The 26,532-nt window shown below is 38.4% G+C and overlaps 1 protein-coding gene across 1 annotated transcript in view; it reads right to left on the bottom strand.

Moving 5' to 3' along the window:
• LOC124619714 (L-2-hydroxyglutarate dehydrogenase, mitochondrial) overlaps nucleotides 1-22,106 on the bottom strand; it is a 98,901-nt gene extending 76,795 nt beyond the window's left edge. The window contains exon 1 of the mRNA XM_047146274.1: nucleotides 21,643-22,106. Within this exon, the coding sequence (XP_047002230.1) occupies nucleotides 21,643-21,761 (119 nt within the window). The 5' untranslated portion in view covers nucleotides 21,762-22,106. The remainder of the gene's footprint in view (nucleotides 1-21,642) is intronic.
• Nucleotides 22,107-26,532: the final 4,426 nt, after the last annotated feature.

Genomic DNA, 26,532 nt, shown 5'->3' with positions numbered 1-26,532 from the left:
GTAGGAATCAACATGGATTCCGGAAACAGCGATCGTGTGAGACCCAACTCGCTTTATTTGTTCATGAGACCCAGAAAATATTAGATACAGGCTCCCAGGTAGATGCTATTTTTCTTGACTTCCAGAAGGCGTTCGATACAGTTCCGCACTGTCGGCTGATAAACAAAGTAAGAGCCTACGGAATATCAGACCAGCTGTGTGGCTGGATTGAAGAGTTTTTAGCAAACAGAACACAGCATGTTGTTATCAATGGAGAGACGTCTACAGACGTTAAAGTAACCTCTGGCGTGCCACAGGGGAGTGTTATGGAACCATTGCTTTTCACAATATATATAAATGACCTAGTAGATAGTGTCGGAAGATCCATGCGGCTTTTCGCGGATGATGCTGTAGTATACAGAGAAGTTGCAGCATTAGAAAATTGTAGCGAAATGCGGGAAGATTTACAGCGGATAGGCACTTGGTGCAGGGAGTGGCCACTGACCCTTAACATAGACAAATGTAATGTATTGCGAATACATAGAAAGAAGGATCCTTTATTGTATGATTATATGATAGCGGAACAAACACTGGTAGCAGTTACTTCTGTAAAATATCTGGGAGTATGCGTGCGGAACGATTTGAAGTGGAATGATCATATAAAATTAATTGTTGGTAAGGCGGGTACCAGGTTGAGATTCATTGGGAGAGTGCTTAGAAAATGTAGTCCATCAACAAAGGAGGTGGCTTACAAAACACTCGTTCGACCTATACTTGAGTATTGCTCATTAGTGTGGGATCCGTACCAGATCGGTCTGACGGAGGAGATAGAGAAGATCCAAAGAAGAGCGGCGCGTTTCGTCACAGGGTTATTTGGTAACCGTGATAGCGTTACGGAGATGTTTAATAAACTCAAGTGGCAGACTCTGCAAGAGAGGCGCTCTGCATCGCGGTGTAGCTTGCTCGCCAGGTTTCGAGAGGGTACGTTTCTGGATGAGGTATCGAATATATTGCTTCCCCCTACTTATACCTCCCGAGGAGATCACGAATGTAAAATTAGAGAGATTAGAGCGCGCACGGAGGCTTTCAGACAGTCGTTCTTCCTGCGAACCATACGCGACTGGAACAGGGAAGGGAGGTAATGACAGTGGCACGTAAAGTGCCCTCCGCCACACAACGTTGGGTGGCTTGCGGAGTATCAATGTAGATGTAGATGTAGATGTACTACAACCCCATATGTATCGCTCACATAGGGATCGTAAGGACAAGATTACAATAATCACAGCATGCACAGAAGCATTCAATCAATTATTCTTCTGTGCACTGTACATGAATGGAACAGTAACAAACCCCAATAACTGGTACAATGGGACATACACTCCTTGGTTGTTTACAGTTTATGGATATAGATGTAGAACATGCTACCTCTGCATCACTTTTCCCCCTACTGACATTTGTTTCATCCACATCTTGCATCCCATTTAAAGAGAACCAAACTAAAATGTGTGCACAATAATTAGGCCTACTGTCTGTAAATCACTTGATTGCTATACTTCTTACTTGCGAATGGGCAGAAATTGGAAGACTTCTGGCAGTCAGCTAGCTGGTAACAACAACAACAACAATAATAACAACACTGTGTAGGCCTTACAGCAGTTTAGTACCTATTACAAAGTTACTATTGTGCTGAGCTATCAATTAGTTTGTTTATTGTTGCAAAATGAATAATGAAGCAATAACTGATCAATTTTGGGAACTATGTACAGCTTCAAGAAGGCTCCCCCATGAGATATTTAAGCATATGTGATGTATACGTCCCAAATTTTACTGTTACGGTTGCATGGAACAAAGTATTGAATATGTGTGTAGTGAATGTACTACGTGAGGAAGATGATAATCACACATTTCTTACACAAACTGTAACCTCCACTGCATTGTATTACACGCTAATGCAAGTATTAGCCGGATAATTATAATGGACATGACCAATGTAAGTATTTTTTATAAAACATAACAATTCGTAAATTTTATAATCAGCCTTATGAAATAGCGATAATACTAATGATCAATTAAAAAGTAACTTAGTTTCATAGTTGAAACACAGTTGAAACCTTTAGTTTTTACCCATCAGAAAATTACATGTCGCACCTTATGGAGTAATTACCCTCATGCTAACTGGTGTAGTATAACACCACAAATGAATCAATTTAGTGTGTCATTGTGAGTTAGTCTGAATCAAAGTCTGTTTTTATTCACCTCAATAAGCACACGAGACAAAAAATTAGGTGCCACCATGAGGCATCATGACTAATACCACATAATATCACCTGTAGCCCCGATAATGGCCTCAATTCAGCAAGAAGATAGCTCACAAGTTAGATGTACCACATCCAGCTGCAGGAAGTCGATGAAGATTTGATCCCACAGATCTACAAAAGAGCAGGAATATCGACTGCTACATTTCACCTCATGTTCTAAGCAGTGCCAAAGTTTCTGTGAGGTTAAGACCACGGATTGATGGGCCAGTCAAGTGTGACTGGGTACTGAGTGTTTGTCAAACCATGAATGTATGAATGCAGCCCTGTGAACACTGTTGTCGCCTTGGATTGCAGCTCAAATCAAGTATTTGTGCGGTCTGCAGTTCTCAGCCGTATTTTATAATATGCATCTAGTAACTAACAGCTGAGCCCAAAAAGTCAATTAACATTAAATCTTCTAAAAGAGCATAGTTTTCGTGCTCCGTAGCAGACAAAAATAATTACCGAGACAGTAATATTTTATGATCACTCAATTTTAATTGATACTGATGAATGCGATTGTGAGTAAAGTTGGCTGCTACCACAGGGACAGAGGGGTAAGTAGCACAGTTATTGCAGGTTTAAAGGATGTGAGAGGGGCAATTTTTTATTATTTGTCTTCCAGTACTGTCAACTCACAGCCATGTGTGACTCATAGCGATCAGCTGCTATGGTATAAATTTTGACATGGAGGTAAGATCTATCGTTTAATGCTTATAACACAGTGGTCATCTTCAAATGTGGTACTTGTTTGTGGCATGGAACATCAACTTACAGCTGTTGTAATACAATGCAGTGAGCAAAAGAAAAATGACATTGAAAATACTTAATAAGTAGATTTAATCATGTCTCGTAATGCGTATAATCAATCAGGGTAACTTTTTCTAGTCAGAATACCTTTGCACCATGTAATACTTTTATTTCAAATGGCTGGCGTTCTACCAACTTGATTAATTTTGTATTAACAGTAATAGTTTGATTACTTCTGTGACTTCTAGTTACGAATTTAATTGTCTTTTCAGTGTTCTACTAACTCTTATGATAGTGACTGAAACTGAACAATATGGAATTGCAGTGTCTGTATTGTAAAGATGTACAATGCAATGTTCCTTTGGGCATGGCTGTTACTTGTGCTGGGATAGATGAAGCTTTTAAGATGACCACTCACACAAAACACAAAAAGATTTTCACTGTCTTCATTCCATTAAATAGCTGGAAGTGGTTCATGTTCACAACTGCAAAAATATTTCATGAGATCGAACAAAGGATGGTCAAATAAAATCTTCTTGGTTTTCAAGCCACATCAATTTGAATAAAATTCTTGAGCTTTTGATGGTTATCCCCACTGTTGTCATCAGGAGTAAAACTACTGAGTGCTGAGGCTGTCACAACTTTCTGCTTATATAGCTACAATTACGGCTGCTGGCACCAATAACAGAGGACCAAAATGATACATTGTGGAAGGTGAACAACAATGGATGCTTAACACTTGTAGGGCGGTGGGCGTGGCAGTTTCAAATGTGGTGCCGGACCCTTGCACCACCTGATGTGACTCGGTCCTGTGGCAAGCCAGAGTTGCTACAAGCTGCTCAACTCACCTTCTGCCCACGTGCCATTTCGGCTCTCTCATATTGATGCCAGTGACTATAATCGTGGCTGTACAAGCAGAAAAAGTGCTAGCTCCAGCAGTCAGTAGTTTAGCTCCTGATGACAATGGCAGAAATAGCCAGCAAAAGCTCGAGAATATTATTTGAATTGGCATGGCTTGGAGACTAAGAAGATTTTATTCAGACATCCCGCTGCCAAAGACTCCGAGGACACAATGCATGGTCAATAAATATATATTGTTGTTTCAAAGTAAACCTGCAATACTGAAGTAACACTTTGTTTCTGCTCCTTATTTACACCTGATTTTCTTTTGACAGGTCTAAAGCTGGTCAGAGCATTAGACGTTGCAGAAAATACTAAATTTTTAAGACTGGTCTATAGTTAACTTGAATGACGGTGTAACTTTGTACCAGTATTAAACCCACAATTTTACTCTGCTAGGGATTTAATTAGTGTACATTTTCACTTTCCTTGGCACTCAGTAACTACAAGTGTAGGATGTTACAATGTCTGTTGTGATGTGTACTTCCAACTTTGCATTCAGTATTTTCAAAACATGGAAAAAAGTGGTACAAAGTGACCCTGAGTGAGCGTAATGCATTTAAATATACGTGCAAATACTGTTATTAATCAATTTTTCACCCACTTACATACACAACAAAGCGCTTCATCAGACAATTACAACTTTGGGGTCACTGAGATAGCAGCAGTTTGCAACAGAGAACAGTTGACATGAAGTGTTCTAAATGGTGCTGACTTTCAAAAAACATTACTACAGAGGAGGAGAGGTGGCCAACTTATTGCCCCCTTGCTACAGCTAGTCTATTGGGGGCTCATAACATACTAACATATTAACATATGCAGGTAACCAATTAATAAGGTCAGTATATACATGGCTCTATGTGAACCCCCCCCTTCCCACAATTTCAGTATTGGCCCTTGATCAAATCAGTTTCACTACCGCCGGTGTACATCATGAATATGTAGAAAAAGAAAGGGCAATGCCTGATTGCCAAATATGTCGAAATAAAGATCCTGACTAATAGAATGAGTGGGATAAGGCCATGTCATACAAAACACCCCCGAAATATCACAGGACCACCTCCAGATTGAACAATATCTTCCGCACACTGCGGGTTAAATACATCACTGGGAATTAGCTGCTCTTGATGTTTTGCTTCATTTGAAAAAAAAGGCAAAGTTGGAGAAATGGGGTACGATTCCAAGTGTCATGCCTTAGTGCCCACAAACAAGTGTACAAAGTGTACTTATGTTTTGTCAACATCTGACAAAAAACTTAGTCAAGGGTCATTCCATGTCAATTCAACCAATTTGAGAAAATGTTTCAGCTGATAGTCTCAGATTTGGCTGAAATTTAGCACACCAATGCTACCAAGTGTGGAACACTAATCTACAAAATTTTAAGTTCCCCTGCCAATTACTTCCAGAATTATGGCTTGTGAAAGAAGGTGGCATGACCCGGAAATTGCAACCTGCATCTGGCAATCTATCTTCAGACTCAACTTCAGGTCTTAATAACTTTGGAAGTATTCCACACAGTCCAGCGAAAACTTTACAGCCCAGTAACATCCACTTAGAGAACACACACTATGAATCAAAACACCAACAACATATTTCTGGGGGAAAATAAAAACTTCCAAAATGTGATTTAAAAAATGTAATACGTTAAAAGGTACATATTGTAGGTGCCCTCTATGCCAAATATAATTCACTCAAAAAGGGTATAAATTTTTTTTGTGGTAAGCTTAATGTGGCCTAAACACACACAGAACTCATCATGCCCATATCACTCACACAAACAGAGTTACATGCACACGAAAATACAAAAATTTGAAAAATTACCTGAAAAACATGGATTTTTGAAGTGGGGTAGCACAAAAGAGACAAGTGATATCCAAGCCAAATTTCAAACACTGCATAAGTAGACCATAATATAATATGTGGCAAAATTTCAACTTATTATTGCAAGGCATTTGTGTACAATTAAAGTTGACAGAGATGCATTTGGTTACATCTCTTTTAACACGATTTAGCAAGTAATAGTGATGATGCAGACAGCTTGTTTCAGATAAACCTGCAGCAATTGTTGGGAACCATTAGGCAACATAAAGTTAAACAATGGTACTTTTCTGGGACAGAATGAGTCATTGTTAGGCAGGAACAACAGAGGAAACAATCAACAATTACAGGTTACTCACGTTTTTAAGATTCTAGTTCAGACTGGTCAGTACTGTTGTGGAAAGTCAGTATGGAGGCAGAAGAGTGTACTACTGGTGCTTTTGTTCAAACAAGTTACAGTATTGGTAGAGCACAAGCATCTGAATTCATAAAACAACATATGGAACAAAATGTGGCATTCGCTTTGTACTGAATGATCTGGATGAATCGGACCAAGATTTGCTGCTATGGAGATTCGGGATACACCCTGTGGGCACAAGGAGTATAGTTCCAGGAAACTTTAGTGTTTGTTATCATCGTGTGAAAGTGTTTCTGGATATGTATTCTTTCCTACAAAGAAGTTGTTTTGATCCATTTCGGATTCATAAGAAGACAGTGAAGTGTAGCCTCAGAGAAATTGATATAAAATCAGTATTGAAAGTGAATCAGAGCATGGGACTTAACATGAAACCAGGACAAAAGTTATGTCCCAAGTGTGTTACACTGCTAAAAAATGAAGAATATTCTGATAACTTACATGACAGTGATGAAGAGTATCAGCCACCTACAACCACAGCGGATGAGAAATTAAATACTTTAGTGACTGCTCTTGGTTTGTCTCCCATGAAGACACACAAAGTTGGGAAAAGAGACAGGTCCAGTTATGGTAGAAGAAAACTACAAGAAGCTCAAATGGAATTAAAACACAAAATAGCTGACACACTAATGGTGGAAGACGAAGAACTATCTGCTCCAAAGGAACAGAAATCATGCCCGAAATGCTCTGATTTGGACAAAATTGTGCATGATTTGAAAGAAAAATGTGTCATATCCACACACCAGAAAGAAATAGCTATTCTTACCCTTGCACCTTCCAGCTGGTCTACTGACTACACAACAAAGGAATTCAATGTTTCTACATACATGGTAAAGCAAACTAGGAAAATAAAAGCAACCCAAGGAGTGCTTCCACAACTTCAGCAGGCTCAGGGTAAGCAATTGAGTTCAGAAATAAAGGTGCTAGTGTCGGACTTTTATGAAAATAACGACTACAGCGGAATAATGCCTGGAAAAAAAGGCTACGTAATGATGAAAATGGGAAATATACGTGTACAGATGAAAAAAGACTGTTGCTATGCAACATATCAGAACCATATGTAGAATTCAAGGAAAAGTATCCCAATACCAAAGTAAGTTTATCACCTTTTTTCAATCTTCGGCCAAAATGGGTTGTGCCTGTAAGTGCAAGGGGCTCACATAATGTTTGTGTATGTGAAACCCATCAAAATGCTAAGCTGATGTTAGTTGCTATAAAGGACACTGGTCTGGATTACAAAGGTGCAATGAAGCTGCTAGTGTGTGACATCAGTTCCTACCAGTGCATGATACACAGGTGTGAAAAGTGTCCTGGTAAGGCAAATCTTGCAGAACACATGAATAACAAACTGTATGCTGAACTCCTTATGGATGACGATGAACTTGTTTCTTATAAACAATGGACACACATGGATCGCACAAGTCTTGAAACAAATGTGTTGTCAAAAAACAGACAAACTGACTACACACAGCTTCACAGCAACAGCACAATCGGCTTATCTCCAGTTTTGTAAGGATAATTTGAAACAAGATGAAATTATAGTAATACTAGACTTTTCTGAAAATTATGCTTCTGTAGTTCAAGATGCCATCCAAGGATATCATTGGGACAACAGTCAAGCAACTCTCCAGCCATTTGTGATTTACTATAGAGGTGGATCAGGTGATGTGTCTGTCATGAACATGTGCGTTTTTAGTGATTGTTTAATTCATGACGCCATTGCAGTTCATACCCACATTCGCACTGTCATGGCATATGTGAAAAACAAGCTGCCTCACATACATTTTGGGAAATACTTCAGTGATGGGGCAGCTAGTCAGTACAAAAACTGTAAAAATCTCAAAAATTTATGCCTGCATTACCACGATGTTCAGATTCACGCAGAATGGAATTTTTTCGCAACAAGTCATGGTAAAAATGTATGTGATGGTAGTGGTGCTACCATTAGGCGCATGGCATCATGAGCTAGTCTGCAGCACCCTACAGAAGGTCAAATTCTAACACCTCTTCAATTATTTACCTGGGTACAGAAAAATATCTCCGGAATACAATTGTTCTATGTTTCGAAAGATGAGGTGAAACCAGTCAAAGAGTTGCTAAAAAGCAGACTAGAACACGTTAAAACTGTTGCAGGCACAAGAAGCCATTGTCACCTCTCTCCAGTGGACTCTGACAATGTGCGGATGAGCAGACTGTCCGGTTATAACTATAGGTTCATGCACAACATGTGTCTTCACAGTGCTTCTGACTCAGGATTCGGAAGCAAAATCAGCAACATACAACCAGGTTGCTATGTTATTGCTGTTTATGATGACAAATGGTACTTAGGATGTGTTGCAGAGTGCTGTGAAGCAGAAGGTGATGCATTTGTGAACTTCATGGCACCAGCAGGACTAGCAAGATCATTTCATTGGCCACGTTTGGAGACAGGTGTTGGATTGAACATATTGTTATGACAGTTCCAGTTCCTACCACAGTGTCAGGAACAGTACAATTTGCCACTCAATGTTCAAAGTACAGTAGCTAAAGTGTGGAAGAACTGTTTGAAGCACAATCGACTGGTTTTTAGCAGTTATGGTGCAGTAAACATTAATGATAGGTTGTGTTAATCTGTCTATATGTTGTCGCTTAGTGATTATTTTATGGGAGAGGGTAAGAAGAGGCAGAACAGTTTACGATATGTTTTTACAAAATTGTGTTGTGGAACAATGGCCACATCACCAAATACGCCTGTCAACTTCCATTGTACACAAATGCCTTGCAATAACATGCTGAAATTTTGAGATGTATATCATTATGGTCTACTTATGCAGTGTGTGAAATTTGGCTTGGATACCACTTATCCCTTTTGTGTTACCACACTTCAAAAATCCATGTTTTTCAGGTAATTTTTCAAATTTTTGTATTTTTGTGTACATGTAACTCAGTTTTTGTGACTGATATGGGCATGATGAGTTATGTGTGTGTTTAGGCCACATTAAGCTTACCACAAAAAATTTATACCCTTTTTGAGTGAATTATATTTGACATAGAGGGCACCTACAATATGTGCCTTTTAACGTATTACATTTTTTTAATCACATTTTGGGATTTTTTATTTTCCCTCAGAAATATGTTGTTGGTGTTTTGATTCATGGAGTGTGTTCTCTAAATGGATGTTACTGGGTTGTAAAAATTTCACTGGACTATATGGAGTAGTTCCAAAGTTATTAAGACCTGAAGCTGGGTCTGAAGATAGATTGCCAGATGCGGGTCGCAATTTCCGTGTCACACCACCTTCTTTCACAAGACATAATTCTGGAACTAATGGCAGGAGAAACTAATACTTTGTTCACGAGTGTTCCAGACATGGTAGAATTAGGGTACTGAATTTCAGTCAAATCTGAGACTATAGGCTGGAGCTCCTGGTTGAGCTGACATGGAATGACCCTCAAATACCGATAGAGATATAACAGTCTTTTTTCAGTGTGCCTGCCTGCCAATCAAAGCCTGCTCTGTGTTAGTAGTAGCAGTCTGTCCTTTCCATATTGTTCTTATACTCTGAATTTTTTCTCCAACCCTCAAATGTTATATTGGATTCCTCTTTCTGTTAGGCCCCTTCTCCTCATCCCTGCTTCTGGTTACAATGAGAATGTGAAGTGAGTGAAAGTAAAACACAGGTCGTAGTATTAAACTAAAGAGTGAGAACTGCTTTTGGTGATTGAAGTAGTTTTCACCCCAGAGGAATGTTACAGCTGCCATTTATATTTGTTTCCCATCTAGGAGTGTAGAGCAGCATACAGTGGCATACATGGTTTTTTATGTATGTTTCAGAGTTACTAAGTGGATCTACGTACATATTCAGTGAGTTATTTAGTCACTGAATTTGTTGGAAGGTAATCAATGTGTTATTTAGTTATGGGTCATTCCATGTCAAGTGTCCCAGTTTAGAAGATGATTCCTCGTCGAGCATCTTGAATTTTGATGAAATTTGTACAGGGTGTACCTGAGGGCCCTACATGAACTTATGCAAAGTTTCAGGCTCACCTGTAACTTTGCTGAGGTGCTACAGCCATTTTCATGAAGACCACTTTTACAGAGACTGAAAACTTGTGAAGAAATCGTCAACTTTGGCATTCCACTGTTCCTAATGTAAAAGACTCTTGTTTCTGGGTAACTTTGTGTGCTCTACACACAAATGTTGCAAGCAGAGTTCAGAAAGCAATGTATTTGGCATAATCTCAGTTCAAAGTGGGCAACAAATCATGTCATGAGAAATTTGCCCCATAGTTTAATGAGGTATAAGTAGTGGAGAAAGTGCACAATGGACCTGGTCTTTAGCCAAACTACTGTCTGTCTGGGTGTTTAGTATATCACAAATTTTGGCCTGGCTTGTGTGTTTAATTACTGTGCTACCATTCTGTAAATTTGCAAAAAACATGAATGTATCAAAATATACCCGTGTTCGAAGTTATTTATCTCAAAAGGGACACATACCACATTACAATCATTAACACCATTCAACAGAGCACATTTCATTCTATTAGAATAACTTATTTTCATTTTGGTGTCTCTTTGGGTAAGGTGCAGAAAATTTGCCTAAACTATTGACTTTTTTGGTAATTCAGAAATTCCTTACGTTGGTCCATGGTAGCTATGCCACTACCAATCTCAAGACTGGTGACCCCATCACCAAGGGGTCACGCCTGATAGCTATGCAAGGTCAGCCATGGGTGGGTTTCTTTACTGCAGGTTCCCAAGCCTGAAAGTGGGTGTCTAGCAAGTTCCCAAGCAGGAATGTAAATATCTAGCACGTTCCAAAGTCTGAATGTGGGTATCTAGCAGGTTCCAAAGCCTTTTTTGGGTCTCTCTGTGGTTCCCAAGCTGTAATACAGAATTGTTCAATAGTTAAATGTTTTAACTTTTTGCTGATGTTCAAAACTATTGCTTCTGGCAAATTGTATTGCCATCCCATCATTGAAGCACCTGGGACTGGTATGACTGCAATTATCTGTTGTTCTGGGATCTAGCATATGTCTCTTCTAATAGGCCAATGAAATGATTGAGGAGCTCCATGAGGATGCATGAAATTAATCAAGGCATCTTTTTCTTCACATGAAACTTCACAGATATTTCCTATCCACCATTTTCCATCATAAACGCAAGCAACATACTGGCCAGACTGTAGTTCATTAATGGTAACATGTTTAGTAGCAACTTTAGCATGTCGGTTAACATTTGCTATAAAGGACAATGTATCATTTGATACTATGTGAATCCTAAGTCGCTTTTCATCAATTGGCACAAAATGGTGATGGTCTCTTGTACCAGACACTGTACATCCATCCTCAAAACTTATCTCTTGATCAATTTTTGCATCTTCAAAAATGGCTCTGAGCACTATGGGACTTAACATCTATGGTCATCAGTCCCCTAGAACTTAGAACTACTTAAACCTAACTAACCTAAGGACATCACACAACACCCAGTCATCACGAGGCAGAGAAATTTTGCATCTTCAATAATTTCTTTTTTAATATAGATAAACTCAATGCCATGAACTTTTTTTTTGCAATATTCAAACAGATCAGTTGGTGTTAAGATTTGGTTGTCAATTGGGCATTGAAGGCTATCTCTTGCTGCTAAACGCCCCCAATTCCGTCACGTGGTGATTTCCTATGGCTTGTTCCGAAAAAATTCCATTCTGCAATAATGCCAAAATCTTTTTGATGATGGCAAAGATTTAGGAAGTTCTTAAATTTTTTGTACTGTGCTGCAGAACCGTCGCTAATGTAATGAATATGCTTAATTTCTTTAAAAATGCATTAAAGGGATTTGATCAAGTATGTTAAAAACACATGCACTGCAACTGTGTCATGTCGGAGGCAATCACTGATTATGCAGTAGCTGACACTCTTTAGGTCTTCATTACCTTTGTAGTAAATGACAAATGGATGTATTGTAGCTTGACGATTTTCTCAATGGAATCCCTGTACTGCATCTTGGACAATAAAGGACAAATTTTCTGCGAAATCCATTAATATAATCAATTCGCCTGGTTTGAGACCTTCTTTAGTGAACTGCAAATGCTTGTTCTGATGCTTTGCAATGTAATGGTGAGTAGAAAGGACCAACAGTTTTGTAACTAATAGTTCAATGAATTCTTCAGCTGTCATTTCTCTGGTTTCAAGCGTATCTCTATCAGTGTGAGTCCATTGTTTGAACTGAATTGTATCCTCAGGATCAACATCTGCAAAAGTGCTTTCCAAATATTCACTTAGAGCTTCTGTTCCTGGACATACTTCATAGCGATGAAGCATGCAATCCTTTGTTTCCAAATTACAGACAATTTTGCTCAGTAAAATTTTGTAATCTTCTTTTATTGGGCTATGTGCCAACATTAGTTTCACATTTTGATGTATTGTGCAGACACAAACTGAATGTGAACCAGCTGTGCCTACAGTCACACACCACTTTGGCCTTAATTCACAAAATTTGGAAAATCCAATTTCCGGTCAATTTTTATAGCGGTACGCAACAAACATTTCTTTTAAGTTGCTTAGTAATAAGTATTTCTGTTTTTTTAACCTTTCCTCCATCTATCTGAACAGTAATACAGTCCTTTTTTCCTGGGCAAATCCAACTAAACTCTTCATCATAAAAATGTTCTATGACTCTTGCCTTCACATCCTCAGAAAGCACTTTCCCACATTTACCTTTGGGCTGTGCCAATATTCCCTGTTCAGCTTTTAACTCTCTAGCCTTCCTTACCATTCTTTCTGAAACACTAAATTCTTCCATTGTCTTTTTGATAGACCAGCTTTGGGGAACTAAGGTCAAAATTTGAATTTTCTCGTTATTATTTGATATATGTAATTTTTCTTTCAATTCTTGGATCAGCTCAATGTAATCTGAACAAGTCAGGCATTGCTTGCTTGTGGATGGTTGCTCCATTTCACTGGGGTCAAGTCCTCCCACTTTTACAATTTTCTTAATAATTGCACCTTCAACTTGATGTATTTTGTGCTTTGCATATCCTTTTGTATCCCTTGCACCAATTCGATGAAACTTTAATGGTGATATTCCAACAGATGTTAAGCTTGTATTCAAATTGTGACCAACATTAGTCTCATCATCTTCATCTGACTGATTTGTAACGTCCATTTGTTAATATTTCAGTACGTCAAATTCTTTTCTACAGGAAGGGCACATTTTTTGGCCTGGTTTAATATCAGACATGGTTATCCTTTTTAGTAGGTCAGCTGTTTCTATGTTGATTGAGCACAAGCTTTTTCGTGCAGTGTGGTTTTTCTTGCCAAATGGGTTGCAGCATGATCTTTGCAAAAATTCAAATCTTTTTAGGAGTAACGCTTCATGATGGAAGCATAGTTGAGTATTTTCAGTAGAGTGTAAACCACCCCGTCTAGTAAGTAATTCTTGTTCTTCTAAGGAAAGTTGCTTTACAACTTTCAGTCCTTTTAAGGCACTGTATGTTGTTAAATGGCATGGGGAATCAGTATTTCCAAAACTGCATACATTAACTTGATCTTGTTCTTCCATTTTAGCAACAACTTGATATGCTTCAGACACTAAAATCAAACTGTCGAGTCCTAAATAAATAAAAGAAATAAAATTAATAAGCATTCAGCTTCTCAAAAATTATGTAGCACTCTCCAGTACAGTTAAAGGGTTAAATTTAGCAATGAACCTGTCACAAACAGGTTTAAAATCACTGAATAAACAGGCAAAATGAATATTTAAACAATGAAGACATAATCAACAAAACTCTCAATTTTAGGCGACATAGATGTAAGAGAGGGCCTGATGGCCCTAATCTTGCCAGGTTAAATAAATCAATAAATAAAATAAATAAATAAATAAATTTTTGCCCCTTACCCAAAGAGACACCAAAATGAAAATAAGTTTTTCTAATAGAATGAAATGTGCTCCGCTGAATGGTGTTAATGAATGTAATGTGGTAGGTGTCCATTTTGAGATACATGACTTCGAATATTTTGATACATTCATGTTTTTTAGCAAATTTACAGGATGGTAGCACAGTAATTAAACACACAAGTCAGGCCAAAATTTGTGATATACTAAACACCCAGACAGACAGTACGGTAGTTTGGTAAAAGATCAGGTCCATAGCGCACTTTCTCCCCTACTTATGCCTTGCTAAACTATGGGGCAAATGTCTCGTGACGTGATTTGTTGCCCACTTTGAACTGAGATTATGCCAAATGCATTATTTCTGAACTCTATTTGCAACATTTGTGTATAGAGCACACAAAGTTGAACCGCTATATCCAGAAGCAAGAGTCTAGCTCTTTTGCATCAGGAACAGTGGAATGCCAAACTTGATGATTTCTTCATGACTTTTCGGTCTCTGTAAAAGTGGTCTTAATGAAAATGGCTCTAGCACCTCAACCAAGTTAAAGGTGAGCCTGAAACTTTGCGTAAGTTCATGCAGGGCCCTCAGGTACATCCTGTACAAATATTATCAAAATTGAAGACGGTCGAGCTGGGAGCCCTAGGACACTTCACGTGGAATGACCCTTATGCAAGTTGATGGATAAATCTTCCACAGCACACAAGAATGAGAGAGAATATTTGTATAGTAAAGAGTGCCCAGTCATGAAGATTAAAATTCTTCTGGGTGTCATATCACATCATTGTGTAAAATATTTTAATCATAAACTTAAAACCAAAATTATGATTGTATTACAATGGGCTTGCTCAGTGCAATACTGGTTTAGGTGGAGAAAAGGTGGCTCTATGTACTGCAGACAACTGGTGTCAATATGTCATACTTTCGAAAACTTATGAGCCCTAACATATAATAGGCTAGTCGTGATGGATAGGGGAAGGTAGGAAAGAAGCTACACATGGGCTAGCCATCTTGCCTGTGACTGGCGATAGTCTGCAAATTAGCTCTTCACTTCTGGTGAATGCGTTTATCTCCTAGCGTGTGCAGAACTGCACTGACAAATCCTCTGTAACTGTTTGTTTAGAAAGTCACACCCATGCCCGGTGAGGCTTCTGCCTTGTGACTCTTCGTGGCCTGTTGGACTGAGATAGCTTGCACCCAGGATTTGTAGGTGTCCTCTCTACTGATGTTGTCAGGCTGCTTAATAATTTCAATCACCTCTCAAATCTTGCACTGCCACATCCGCGCCTCTTTCGCCAGCACACAGACAAGTGAAACTATTAAGCAGCCTGACAACATCACTAGAGAGAAAGGCTACAAACTTAGGGCATCCTGGGTGCCAGCTATCACACCATGAGCAGTCACGGGGAAGTAGCCTCACTGGGCACAGACATGGCAGCCTAAACAAACAGCTATAGGGGAACTTTCACTGCTTTTTTACACACACACACACACACACACACACACACACACACACACACACACACACACACAAAAGAAAACATGCCCACCATAAGCTATGTGCTGATCAGCAGCCTGTTTCACTGACAAACTGGCTAGCCCATGAATAGCTTCTTTCCTACCCTCCCCCTTTCTGGTGTGTCTAGTCCATTATATTTTTGATTCCATAAAGTTTCAAAAATATGACATAGTATCACCAATTGTCTGTAATAAATATAGCCATCTTTGCTCCACCAACATCAGTCTTGCCCTGAGGACGGCCATTGTAACACAGTCGAAATGTTGATTTTAAGTTTACAATTAAAATATTTTATGCAATGACGTGGTATGACACCCAGAAGAATTTTAATCTTCATGACACTGGCCACAGAAACCTATGTAGTTATGTCAGTGTCCAGTCATTTTGAACATGCTTATAAACAATGTAGGAGACAATAGATTGCTACTTACCATAAAGAAGACTCTTCAAGTTGCAGGCAGGCATGGTTAAAAGACACTCACATGTAGCTTTCAGCCGCAGCCTTCATCAGTAAACACACACACACACACACACACACACACACACACAAAGCAAGCACACCTCACGCACACATGAGTGCCAACTCCAGTACCTTGGGCCGGGGAATGGTATTCTGGCCCAAGATGCTGGAGTTGGCAGTCATGTGTGTGTGAGGTGTGGTGTGCTTGCTTGTGTGTGTGTGTGTGTGTGTGTGTGTGTGTGTGTGTGTGTGTGTGTGTGTGTGTGTGTGTGTCCTCTCTTTACTGATGAAGGCTGCGGCTGAAAGCTACATGCGAGTATCTTTTAATCATGCCTGTCTGCAACTTGATGTGTCTTCTTTATGGTAAGTAGCAATGTACATTTTCCTACATTGTTGATATTCCTACCTGGAGTTTCCATTATTTGATTTGAATGTTTTTACATTGAGAAGACAAGCTGCCCTAATAAAGGAGCTGCAACATAGGATAAACCACAAAGGAATGGGAAAAGTAAACTATTTAGTTTACTGGAATTGCAAAGAAAAAATTTAAAGGCTTTTTTCGGTTAACACAATGTTAGTGTCAGTGTGGATGCAACAGTATCAACATTATTCTAACTCAACCCTTGCTGTAAAATGGAAGAATCATTTTTGGGTAAATGTCTGAATGAAGTGTAAACATGACTTCCTAGAAATTACACAATGCGTTTTTGTCCAAATTTTCAGAGCGAAACAAAAAATGGAAAATCAGCAGACAGAGTATAAAACTAACCAGCCTGAGGCCAATGTTTGCAAAAAATATTTAATTGCTTGAAAGTAATCTATCTTAATTAATGATTTGAGGGAGAATTGAAATATTTCTTGAATAGCTTCTACTAACTGTGTAAATGAAGTGTTAAAAAGGTCATCTCTTCACAAACACTAGCTATTTTGTGCACAAGAAAAGTTACATTGATGAGATATTTAGTTGCCAGATGGGCTTCCTTCAAAGAAAGTACTAAATTTAGCACTTTTTGAGAACAGCAGACATCAGAAAGACAAATTAAGTATCAAAAAGTTTCTTTTTCCAGTGCAGAGGTATTTTGCACATAAAAAATTATATTGGTGTGATATGTAACTGTCAAAAATAGTTCCTACAAATAAAGTACTAGGTTAATACTATTTTGAGAACAGCAGATGCTAGTAAAGGATGTGAGACGTCAATAAGGTCATGCTTTGTGAACAAAACTTGAAAATAAGGGAAAAAATGGTCAAAAATATTCTGAAATGATTTGTCTAAAAGTAAGAAGTAATAAGAAGGAAAATATATTACAGAAAGATGCTTGAAATCATAAAAGTGTGTGAGGTGTATCAATTGTTTCTCTAAATGCTTTTGGATTAAAGGAGACAAGTCACAGATGTGTTGTGTTGGAAGCATTTTGGTCAAGGCAGTGTGAAAAAGGGTTCACTGGAAGAAATCCAGAGAGAGAGAGATTACAAGTAGACTGCACTTAGAAGGATGAGTTCTAAGTTTTACATTTACATTTCCAGTCATATATTTACGTCATATTTTGGTATAATTTACTCTACACTGCTGTGTTTTGAAAGAAAACAATCATATGCTGTATTTCATATTCTGTTACACAATTTAGTGATTAACAAATACTCATCAGGACTCTTTCTGTCTACACATACTGTGTCACTTGATTTAAAATCCTCATTGTGAAAGAGCCGGTGTAACTACTGGAACAGCTTGTCTGGGTTTCTAGTGATGTATTTGTGTTCCTTGTGATATACACAGGGAAGAAGTGGGGGAGGGGGGGGGGGGGGGGAGTGGTGGGAGCAGAGCACTTCAACAATCATTCTTCTGTTTGCCCTAAGATATATAACTGTGGTGAACTGATTTATTAACCACTATAATGAATGATAGCTGGATGTTATTTGTGTTTGTGATGTTCTATTAATTTTCTTCAATCAGTGCAAATTACGGTCTTACATTATTATTACATAATTTACTACTCTGAAAAAATTGTGACTAACCCATTTATAGTCCATCCAGTGCCACATATTTCACAATATGCAAGTACACAGACTGATTTTGAAGGATAATGTCTATTAAGTTTAGTATAACTGGAGCCCTATTTAAAAAGAACTTTCCTTCTCACCACATTAATGCAAATGTATTTTTAGTTTCTGAATATTCTTACTATCCTACTTTATGACTATGACTAGAGTGTCAAAAATGATTTACATGTGAAAAGAAAGTTTCACTTCAGGTTTTTGACAAGGACACAAACTCAATACAGAAATTAATTTTGCGAGACTGCAGAGAATGTTTATCTTTATGCTTTCCCTGTTTATAGTTTAAGATGATTGTATGCACAATATTACACTTGGAGCTGATCTTTATTATGTATCTTGAACAAACCTGACATGGCATTAAACCCTAATCTTCCTTCCTTGGAAAGCAATGAAGAGTAAATGTACTTGAGCAAATATGAAAGCACTCCCAAGAAGTCTTTCTAACAGCCAGTCAGCAACTCTTGTTACAGAAAACTTTTACTGATGATGGTTCCACTGTCTCAGCAGAATATTTCACAAAATGACAGGAAATAAATCTATGCCGAATATAGAATCAACTCTGACTAGAGTTCAAGATAGTGAGAGACCCTTCCCAGCACAAAGTTTGATCTAATGAGTACCTTTATCACTTATCAATAAGTTGTCTCCATTGTAATTTGGTGCTCTTATGAACATAAAAAGATTTTTGATGCAGTAAGTGACTAATTTGTTAGGGTTTTTGTTGGAACACAAGGTAAATCACTTGCCAGAGAGCTTGTTCAAATATTGGTTTCCCTGTGGGTGGTATGGGTAACTTCAGGCCTTTTATTAGTACATCTGTAGCATTGTCAAACCTTATACATCTTAAGAGGCTCATTAACAGCTATAGTTGGTTATTTATGTAGCTTAAAAACAGGAGCCTACATAGTTAGCAGCTAGCGTTACGGGATGTCATATTTAACTCCCCTCGCCAACTACCCCTTTATTCCACTTTAAGTTAAGTTTTACTACAGTAGAGAGCCAAATAATTGCATTTCCTGTTAAGAAGATATACCAATTCAGGATGCCAGTGAAAAGCTTTCCCAATTACATTATTTTCTTAAAAAGATCTCAGATAATGTAAATTCCCTCTCTTCCCCCCCCCCCCCCCCCCTCTCTCTCTCTCTCTCTCTCTCTCTCTCTCTCTGTTGAAACTTCATTCCAGAGTTTTAAACATAAATTTAAAATTTATTTGTGTTGGTGACAAGAAGTTACTTATACATAAGTTCTGCAAATCATAATAGAACATGATTATTTACATCTCATTTGTAAGTGCAACATGTAAAGATTCACTGTCCACAAGAGTACTGTATGTATGATACAATAGCCAAGTTTCATTAAATGGTGTCAAATAATCAGAAGTGTTCAATTCTTACTTACGCAGTTCCTAATAGAAAAATCCATACACATTTTGGATGAATATCCAAACCAATAGTACCAATTTCCTCCAGTTGTTAAATCTGAAGATCTGTATTATCTGCAGTAACATGATTCTTATTACCTATTTTTTTCTGTTTTGGGGCAGTTACTGCACTCACAAACAAAGTTGACACTTGGCACAATGGCTGATGGGAATGATCGCAAAGGCATTTCCCATTTACCGTCGTTCCCATCAACCAACACGCCGAGTGCCAACTTTGTTTGCGTGCATATTAGTGTCATGAACAGTAAGCACTTTTGTCCTTAACCCACACAGTAATTTAGACAACATAATCTAACATTACTCATTAGAAATTATTAATTTTCCATCGACTATTTACATTCGCCAACGGGTTCTTTACTTTCACAAGATCTCTTTTTTTTTTTTTTTTTTTTCTTTTAAATGTCTGTTAACCTGTCTTATTTGTTCATGACACATATTAACTGTAGACTATATTCAGGATTTGAAATGAATAAATGAGTAATATATGACTCATTAGTATGTGTAATATTTACTGCTGGCTAGCACTGAAATTTTCACTTATTTCAGTCCATTACTTAGCATTTAAACTAGACATGACAAAACTTACAGGCATATTAAACTGTGTGCGAGACCAGGACTCGGACACACTGGCTTTTGCATGCAAGTGCTCCACTGACTGAGCTAGTCAAGCACAACTCAGGAGCTATGTCTCCTGCTTACCTTGCAAGACTCACTCCTGGATGACAGGATATTGCGGAAACATGGCTTAGACATGCCGATCAGTGCACACTTTGCTGAATTTGAAAACTCATTCCAGAAACAATCCCCCAGAACACAACTCTGCAATATCCTTTCTTCCAGGAATGGCAATGCCACTAGGTACTTTTGCATCTCTTGGAAGGCAAGCGAAGAAGTACTGGTGACAGAAAAATTGCAAGGGTGGATCGTGAGCTCTTGCCCAAAAAAAAAGGCAGAGAACCCAGTTTTGCAGTCTGGTACACAGTTTTAATCTGCTAGGAAATTTCATATCAGTGCACACTCCGCCATAAGGTGAAAATTTATTCCGGGCATGATGTTTCCCAGATGGTGGTCACTGTAGCACCAGACATCACTTATGTGGTGACCGGTAATTGTTAAGTTCAATAAAAATTTGAAATACACCTAGTAAGTAATCCAAGATTATTAGAAGATGCAAATATGTGTAAGTAAGTCTCTAAGTAACAAAACGTAAACATATTATCAAAATAAAACTACTGAGAAATAATGGCAAAGAGGGAAAATTTATTAATGGGCTATATGCAGAATAAGTACTTATTTCATGGTAATTTCAGTGTAATAGCTTTAATTGTGATTCTGGGAGCTGATTCTGTCATAAATGGGTTTGGGTATCAGTAACTACAGCAATATTTAATTTGTTTGTTTATTTACCTGCCTAGTCATCATGTACACAGTATTACATCCTTTATGCCATCAGACATCTTATGCATATTGTGACAATGTATTTCTAACAGCTCTCCTTTGTATTGTAAAAGTACTCTGGGCCATCAGTTGCCCCAGAATATTATTCCATATTTTAGAAGTGAATCAAAATATGCATTACAAACACTTTCCATTATCGTCAATACCTCACAACAGTTACTAAAATGAGTTGATATGAATCAAATGCCTACCTTATTTCTCATCACTCTGTATAAGTCGAAAAATTTAGTCTCCTTGCTACGTGCCTCTATGTACCTTGAGATGGTTATTAATTGTGATTCTTGGGTAAGCAACATTTTTATTTAGTGCGTTATGGAAACTTCTTATTTTCAATTAGCTGAGTACAGAGAGACTAGTCAAAGGTGTTAATGTGTCGGTGTGCATTGTTCTTTGTATAATTTATCATGTCAACGGTAAGAATAACTTGTTACTTAAACCTTACAATTACTGGAGGGTGGCGCAGAACTGAAAGTGGCTTTGGGCACGTTCAACACGACACTATGATAGTTGCCACTTGAACTGTTATGAGACTTATTAAAACGGCAGTAGTTACTGATTATGAAATACCTGACAAGAGCATTCAGTGTTTCATGTCTAAAAGGAGCACAGATTTGTTATCAAGAAAGTTAATCTATTGCTACAATGAAGTTTTATGATCCACTGTGTCTTTTCTTTACCTGGCAATTTTAACTGAGTGCCGACGATATAAGTTAGGTAGTCTGTCGCCGCTTAATGCAAATAAGCACCGTGAACGTGAAGCAAACTGCAAGTTACGCCCACAACAAATGGATACCATTGTCCGAAGCCTTTGCAAAGCCACACTAATGTTATAGTTTATTCAGTGCAGCATTCCAGTGCGCGAAGAGACGCGTTAATTTGTGTTCCGTGCACCTTTACATAGCTAGTACTCTTTATATTTACAAACACGATTTAGTTACCGGCGATAACGCAGTTTACGCAATAGCTTTGGATCACAGTCAGACGAAGATGTTTCACAAACAACGCTCGAGTTCAGATTTCTGTTTCCACGAAAGCGAGCTCTATGAGATAAAGCATAATCTTCACAGTGCTTAGTCCATCTGCAGTGCCACTTATGTAACATTATACAATTTGTAGGAGAAACTATGATGCCAATCTGAATGTTACATTTTATTTCAAACATTGGAAAAAAAATTTCTATATCTACAAGTTGTCAATACTGATGTTTCTCATACAACTCATTGACAACCACCTTCGCTTTGGTACGTCTCTCCTCGCATATACTGCAACATTCCAGAGACTATAGACTAGTGGGTCATGAGTTCATTGGACTCTCTTCTACACAGTTGTGTCGCACCATACGTATGCTGTATGTTACACACATCTCACAGACAACAACAACCAGTGTCGGTAGAGTTGTGACAATAAATAATGCTACGATTTGAGCTGGTTGTTTCTGCTGGGGGGTTTCTGCAAGCAAGTACCAAATATCAGGGTACTGCAGAAAAAAATAAGGTTTTATTACACTAATATGTAGAGTTATGCCTTTTGGTCACAGTATTGAAACAAATATTATAGTCCTATACAAGATCATACGCAGCTTCTACAATACTAGGTGAATATTGCTACAAGGAAAAATATAAAACAGAGTGCCCTGTATTTCTGAACGTGCGTGTTCATTTGTGTTCAGTTAAGCTTATATTAGCTCTTTTCTTCTTCACATGGATGTTCATTTCGCTGTTCTGAATTCCAAAAAAATACTCTACTTTATATACATCCATTCATTTACATCACGTGCATATGATATGAGCTTTTTTTCTATAAATGCAATGCGGTGTGTAGGCCCCACGTCTCAAGACAACTGCTTATAATCTACAAGATGTACCAAAATCAGTGCTACAGTACTTCTAAACCCACGTAATATTTCTCATTAATAACTTTTTGTTATATGAAAATGGACTAGAGTGTGTGTATATCTAATTAATAACACAACAACCTCCACTGTTCATGGCTTAACATGACATAGGTTCAAGAACAATGGTTCAAATGACTCTGAGCACTATGGGACTTAACATCTGAGGTCATCAGTCCCCTAGAACTTAGAACTACTAAAAACTAACTAACCTAAGTACATCACACACATCCATGCCCGAGGCAGGATTCGAACCTGCGATCATAGCGGTCGCGCGGTTCCCAGACTGAAGCGCCTAGAACCACTCGGCCACACCGGCCGACGGTTCAAGAACATAACTGACGTCTCATTTGGCAACTTCATCCCACTACCCCCACCCCCCAATCTCCATGACACCTCTTTCCTTGTGCACTTTAACCCATGTTAGTTGACTTGCTGATTGTGGCATGTGCTGCATAAAACTATTGTATTTGGCCACCCCTTTCAGCTAGGCACCTCATCATGCAGTTTGCGTCGCTTGGACCTTAGACTGTCTCTTAGTCTAGCATAGAGAGGGTAAAATCATGTAGGCATAAAAATATTAACCGAAATCTATTGACATGAAGATGCTGGTAGACAATGAGAACAAATTCATAAACAAAATGAAAACTCTGTTGCGATTACTTTCATTCCATATAAGAATTTTTGAGCTGCTCATATCATTCACCCAATCTTTGTGCTATATGTTCGTGTGTGTCTAGTGTCTAATTTATAGCTGTTCATGGAAACAGAGTCAGCTCACATCTTTATTATCATTTTTTAAAGTAGATCATCTTTATAAACTGTTAACATCAACAGGAAGATAACAACAATGTGATCTACAGATTTTAAAAATAACTAACAAATATTTTACATGCAACTGATACTAAATAAAATTTATTCGCCATTAGTATTACATTCATGTAAGATATTTAAAAAGCTCCTTACATGTTTCAAGTTAGAATTGTGTTATTTAGAGGTCTTTAATAAACCACTATCTTAGTAAGGAACATTGCATTAACTTGAATACACTGATAATGTGCAATGTCTAACAAGAAAGGATCAAATAATGATGCATGCTGTTCTCTAAATTTAAAGATTGTATACTGTTGTATATTATTCTTAAAATGAATAAGTGAAGTTGTCCACAACCGAAATGCTGGTCTGGATCCTAAAGTGCATTACTCATGCTATGCATGGTTCTATAGGATGCAGCATGCCCTTGCATTCATCTAACTTTTACAGTCTGTTATTGGGGTAACTACCATTTAATGCTGTCTTTGAACCATGGTGAGAGTATGCATTTTTTTCACATTTCCAGTGATGAAAGAAGCAATAACTGCTATAAAATTGGTTGTTTAATAAAAGTTAATCCTGAGAAAAATTATTAATCACGTTAATAACTGTACAACACTGATACTGAAACACATTGCATTTGAGTTGAAAAATGAAATAAACTTCTTTTTTTATATTTTTGCCTTGGCTAAACTTTTCTGCTCAAGCATGAGATCTCTGATTATAATTTGCATTTGCCGACACACGTGCTAGAGGATTATTTCTTACCACTTTTTTATAATGCATTGTAGTCCAAGTCATGGCTCTGGATCTCGGCCGTTGAACTGGAAATGAAAATCTGAAAACTACATCTTCTGCTGCCTCGTTTGTCGTCTGTGGAAAAATTGTTTATTATAATTTAGGGGGGTGAATTCTTCGCTTCCGCTAATTTTATAAATTAAAATTTCCACATAATGGCGTCTATGGCTGCAGTGGCGGCTGCAATCGTTGCACTGAAAATTACTTGAAATACAGATATTTTAAAGGAAGTTGATCTGAGATAGGTCTCACCTCTTACAAACAAAAATGAATATTAACATGAAACTAATATATTATCAAGTTAAGATTACAATTGATCTTACATTTAAAAGCACTCGCCAATATGTCCGGCTTCTAGCACTGAAGACAAGAGAGAGTGAACAGATAAAAGAAGATAACTGAACAGTCTTTTTTCATCTACATTGTCCATTATTGTCAGAGTGCATCCTTTTTATTCTTTGCACTCGAAAGTCCTTAACAGAATTTTGTACATTAATAATAATAATGATAATAATACATGAGAAAAATTATCTACCACCTGAGCGGTCATTATTCATGCACGATATAAAATTTAATGTAAAAAAGACTAAATTTATGTTATCTGACTTTTCACTTCATCTTATGAAACCTTTTCAATCAAAACCATGTCTATATAAAAGAAACTCGTGTTTCCTTGAAGTTCTACAGGTATTTTAACAGAGGGTGAGTTCAGCTGATGAAAAGTCTACGGACTGAGATCCTGTGAGACACGAGATTTCACTCTTTAGACATAACTGGTTTGGCATCTTATTTTCCCGAGTGTAGAAGTTTGGAATATCTTAAGTGCGTCAATATTATTTGCACTGGGCAATCAGACTTTCTTAATTAAGTGACAAGTGTGTTCTAAATACTTACTACAATTCATAGTTATATTGGTGAGAGCGCCACAATGCCTACTAACTAGTTTTCGCCCAAGCCAATTCTTTCTGTTCGCACAATAAGACTCACACACACTTTGGCTCTAAAACCTGTCAGTAACATACCAAAGATATTACTGAACTATGGATTAAGGGCAACAGGCAGATTCTATATTTCTATATATCTGGAAATCATTTGACACAGTGCCCACTGCAGGCTGTTCACAAAGATACAAAACTTCTTGAATAATAGAACCCAGTTTGTCATACTCAATGGCAGGTGTTCATCAGAGACAAAGGCATCGTCAGGAGTGCCTCAGGGAAGTGTGATAGGACCGCTGTTGTTCCCTATATACACTCCTGGAAATTGAAATAAGAACACCGTGAATTCATTGTCCCAGGAAGGGGAAACTTTATTGACACATTCCTGGGGTCAGATACATCACATGATCACACTGACAGAACCACAGGCACATAGACACAGGCAACAGAGCATGCACAATGTCGGCACTAGTACAGTGTATATCCACCTTTCGCAGCAATGCAGGCTGCTATTCTCCCATGGAGACGATCGTAGATATGCTGGATGTAGTCCTGTGGAACGGCTTGCCATGCCATTTCCACCTGGCGCCTCAGTTGGACCAGCGTTCGTGCTGGACGTGCAGACCGCGTGAGACGACGCTTCATCCAGTCCCAAACATGCTCAATGGGGGACAGATCCGGAGATCTTGCTGGCCAGGGTAGTTGACTTACACCTTCTAGAGCACGTTGGGTGGCACGGGATACATGCGGACGTGCATTGTCCTGTTGGAACAGCAAGTTCCCTTGCCGGTCTAGGAATGGTAGAACGATGGGTTCTATGACGGTTTGGATGTACAGTGCACTATTCAGTGTCCCCTCGACGATCACCAGTGGTGTACGGCCAGTGTAGGAGATCGCTCCCCACACCATGATGCGGGGTGTTGGCCCTGTGTGCCTCGGTCGTATGCAGTCCTGATTGTGGCGCTCACCTGCACGGCGCCAAACACGCATACGACCATCATTGGCACCAAGGCAGAAGCGACTCTCATCGCTGAAGACGACACGTCTCCATTCGTCCCTCCATTCACGCCTGTCGCGACACCACTGGAGGCGGGCTGCACGATGTTGGGGCGTGAGCGGAAGACGGC

The sequence above is a fragment of the Schistocerca americana genome, chromosome 6, assembly GCF_021461395.2.
Source record: "Schistocerca americana isolate TAMUIC-IGC-003095 chromosome 6, iqSchAmer2.1, whole genome shotgun sequence".
Classification (NCBI taxonomy): Eukaryota; Metazoa; Arthropoda; class Insecta; order Orthoptera; family Acrididae; genus Schistocerca; species Schistocerca americana.
This window is presented reverse-complemented; position numbering and strand designations above follow the sequence as displayed.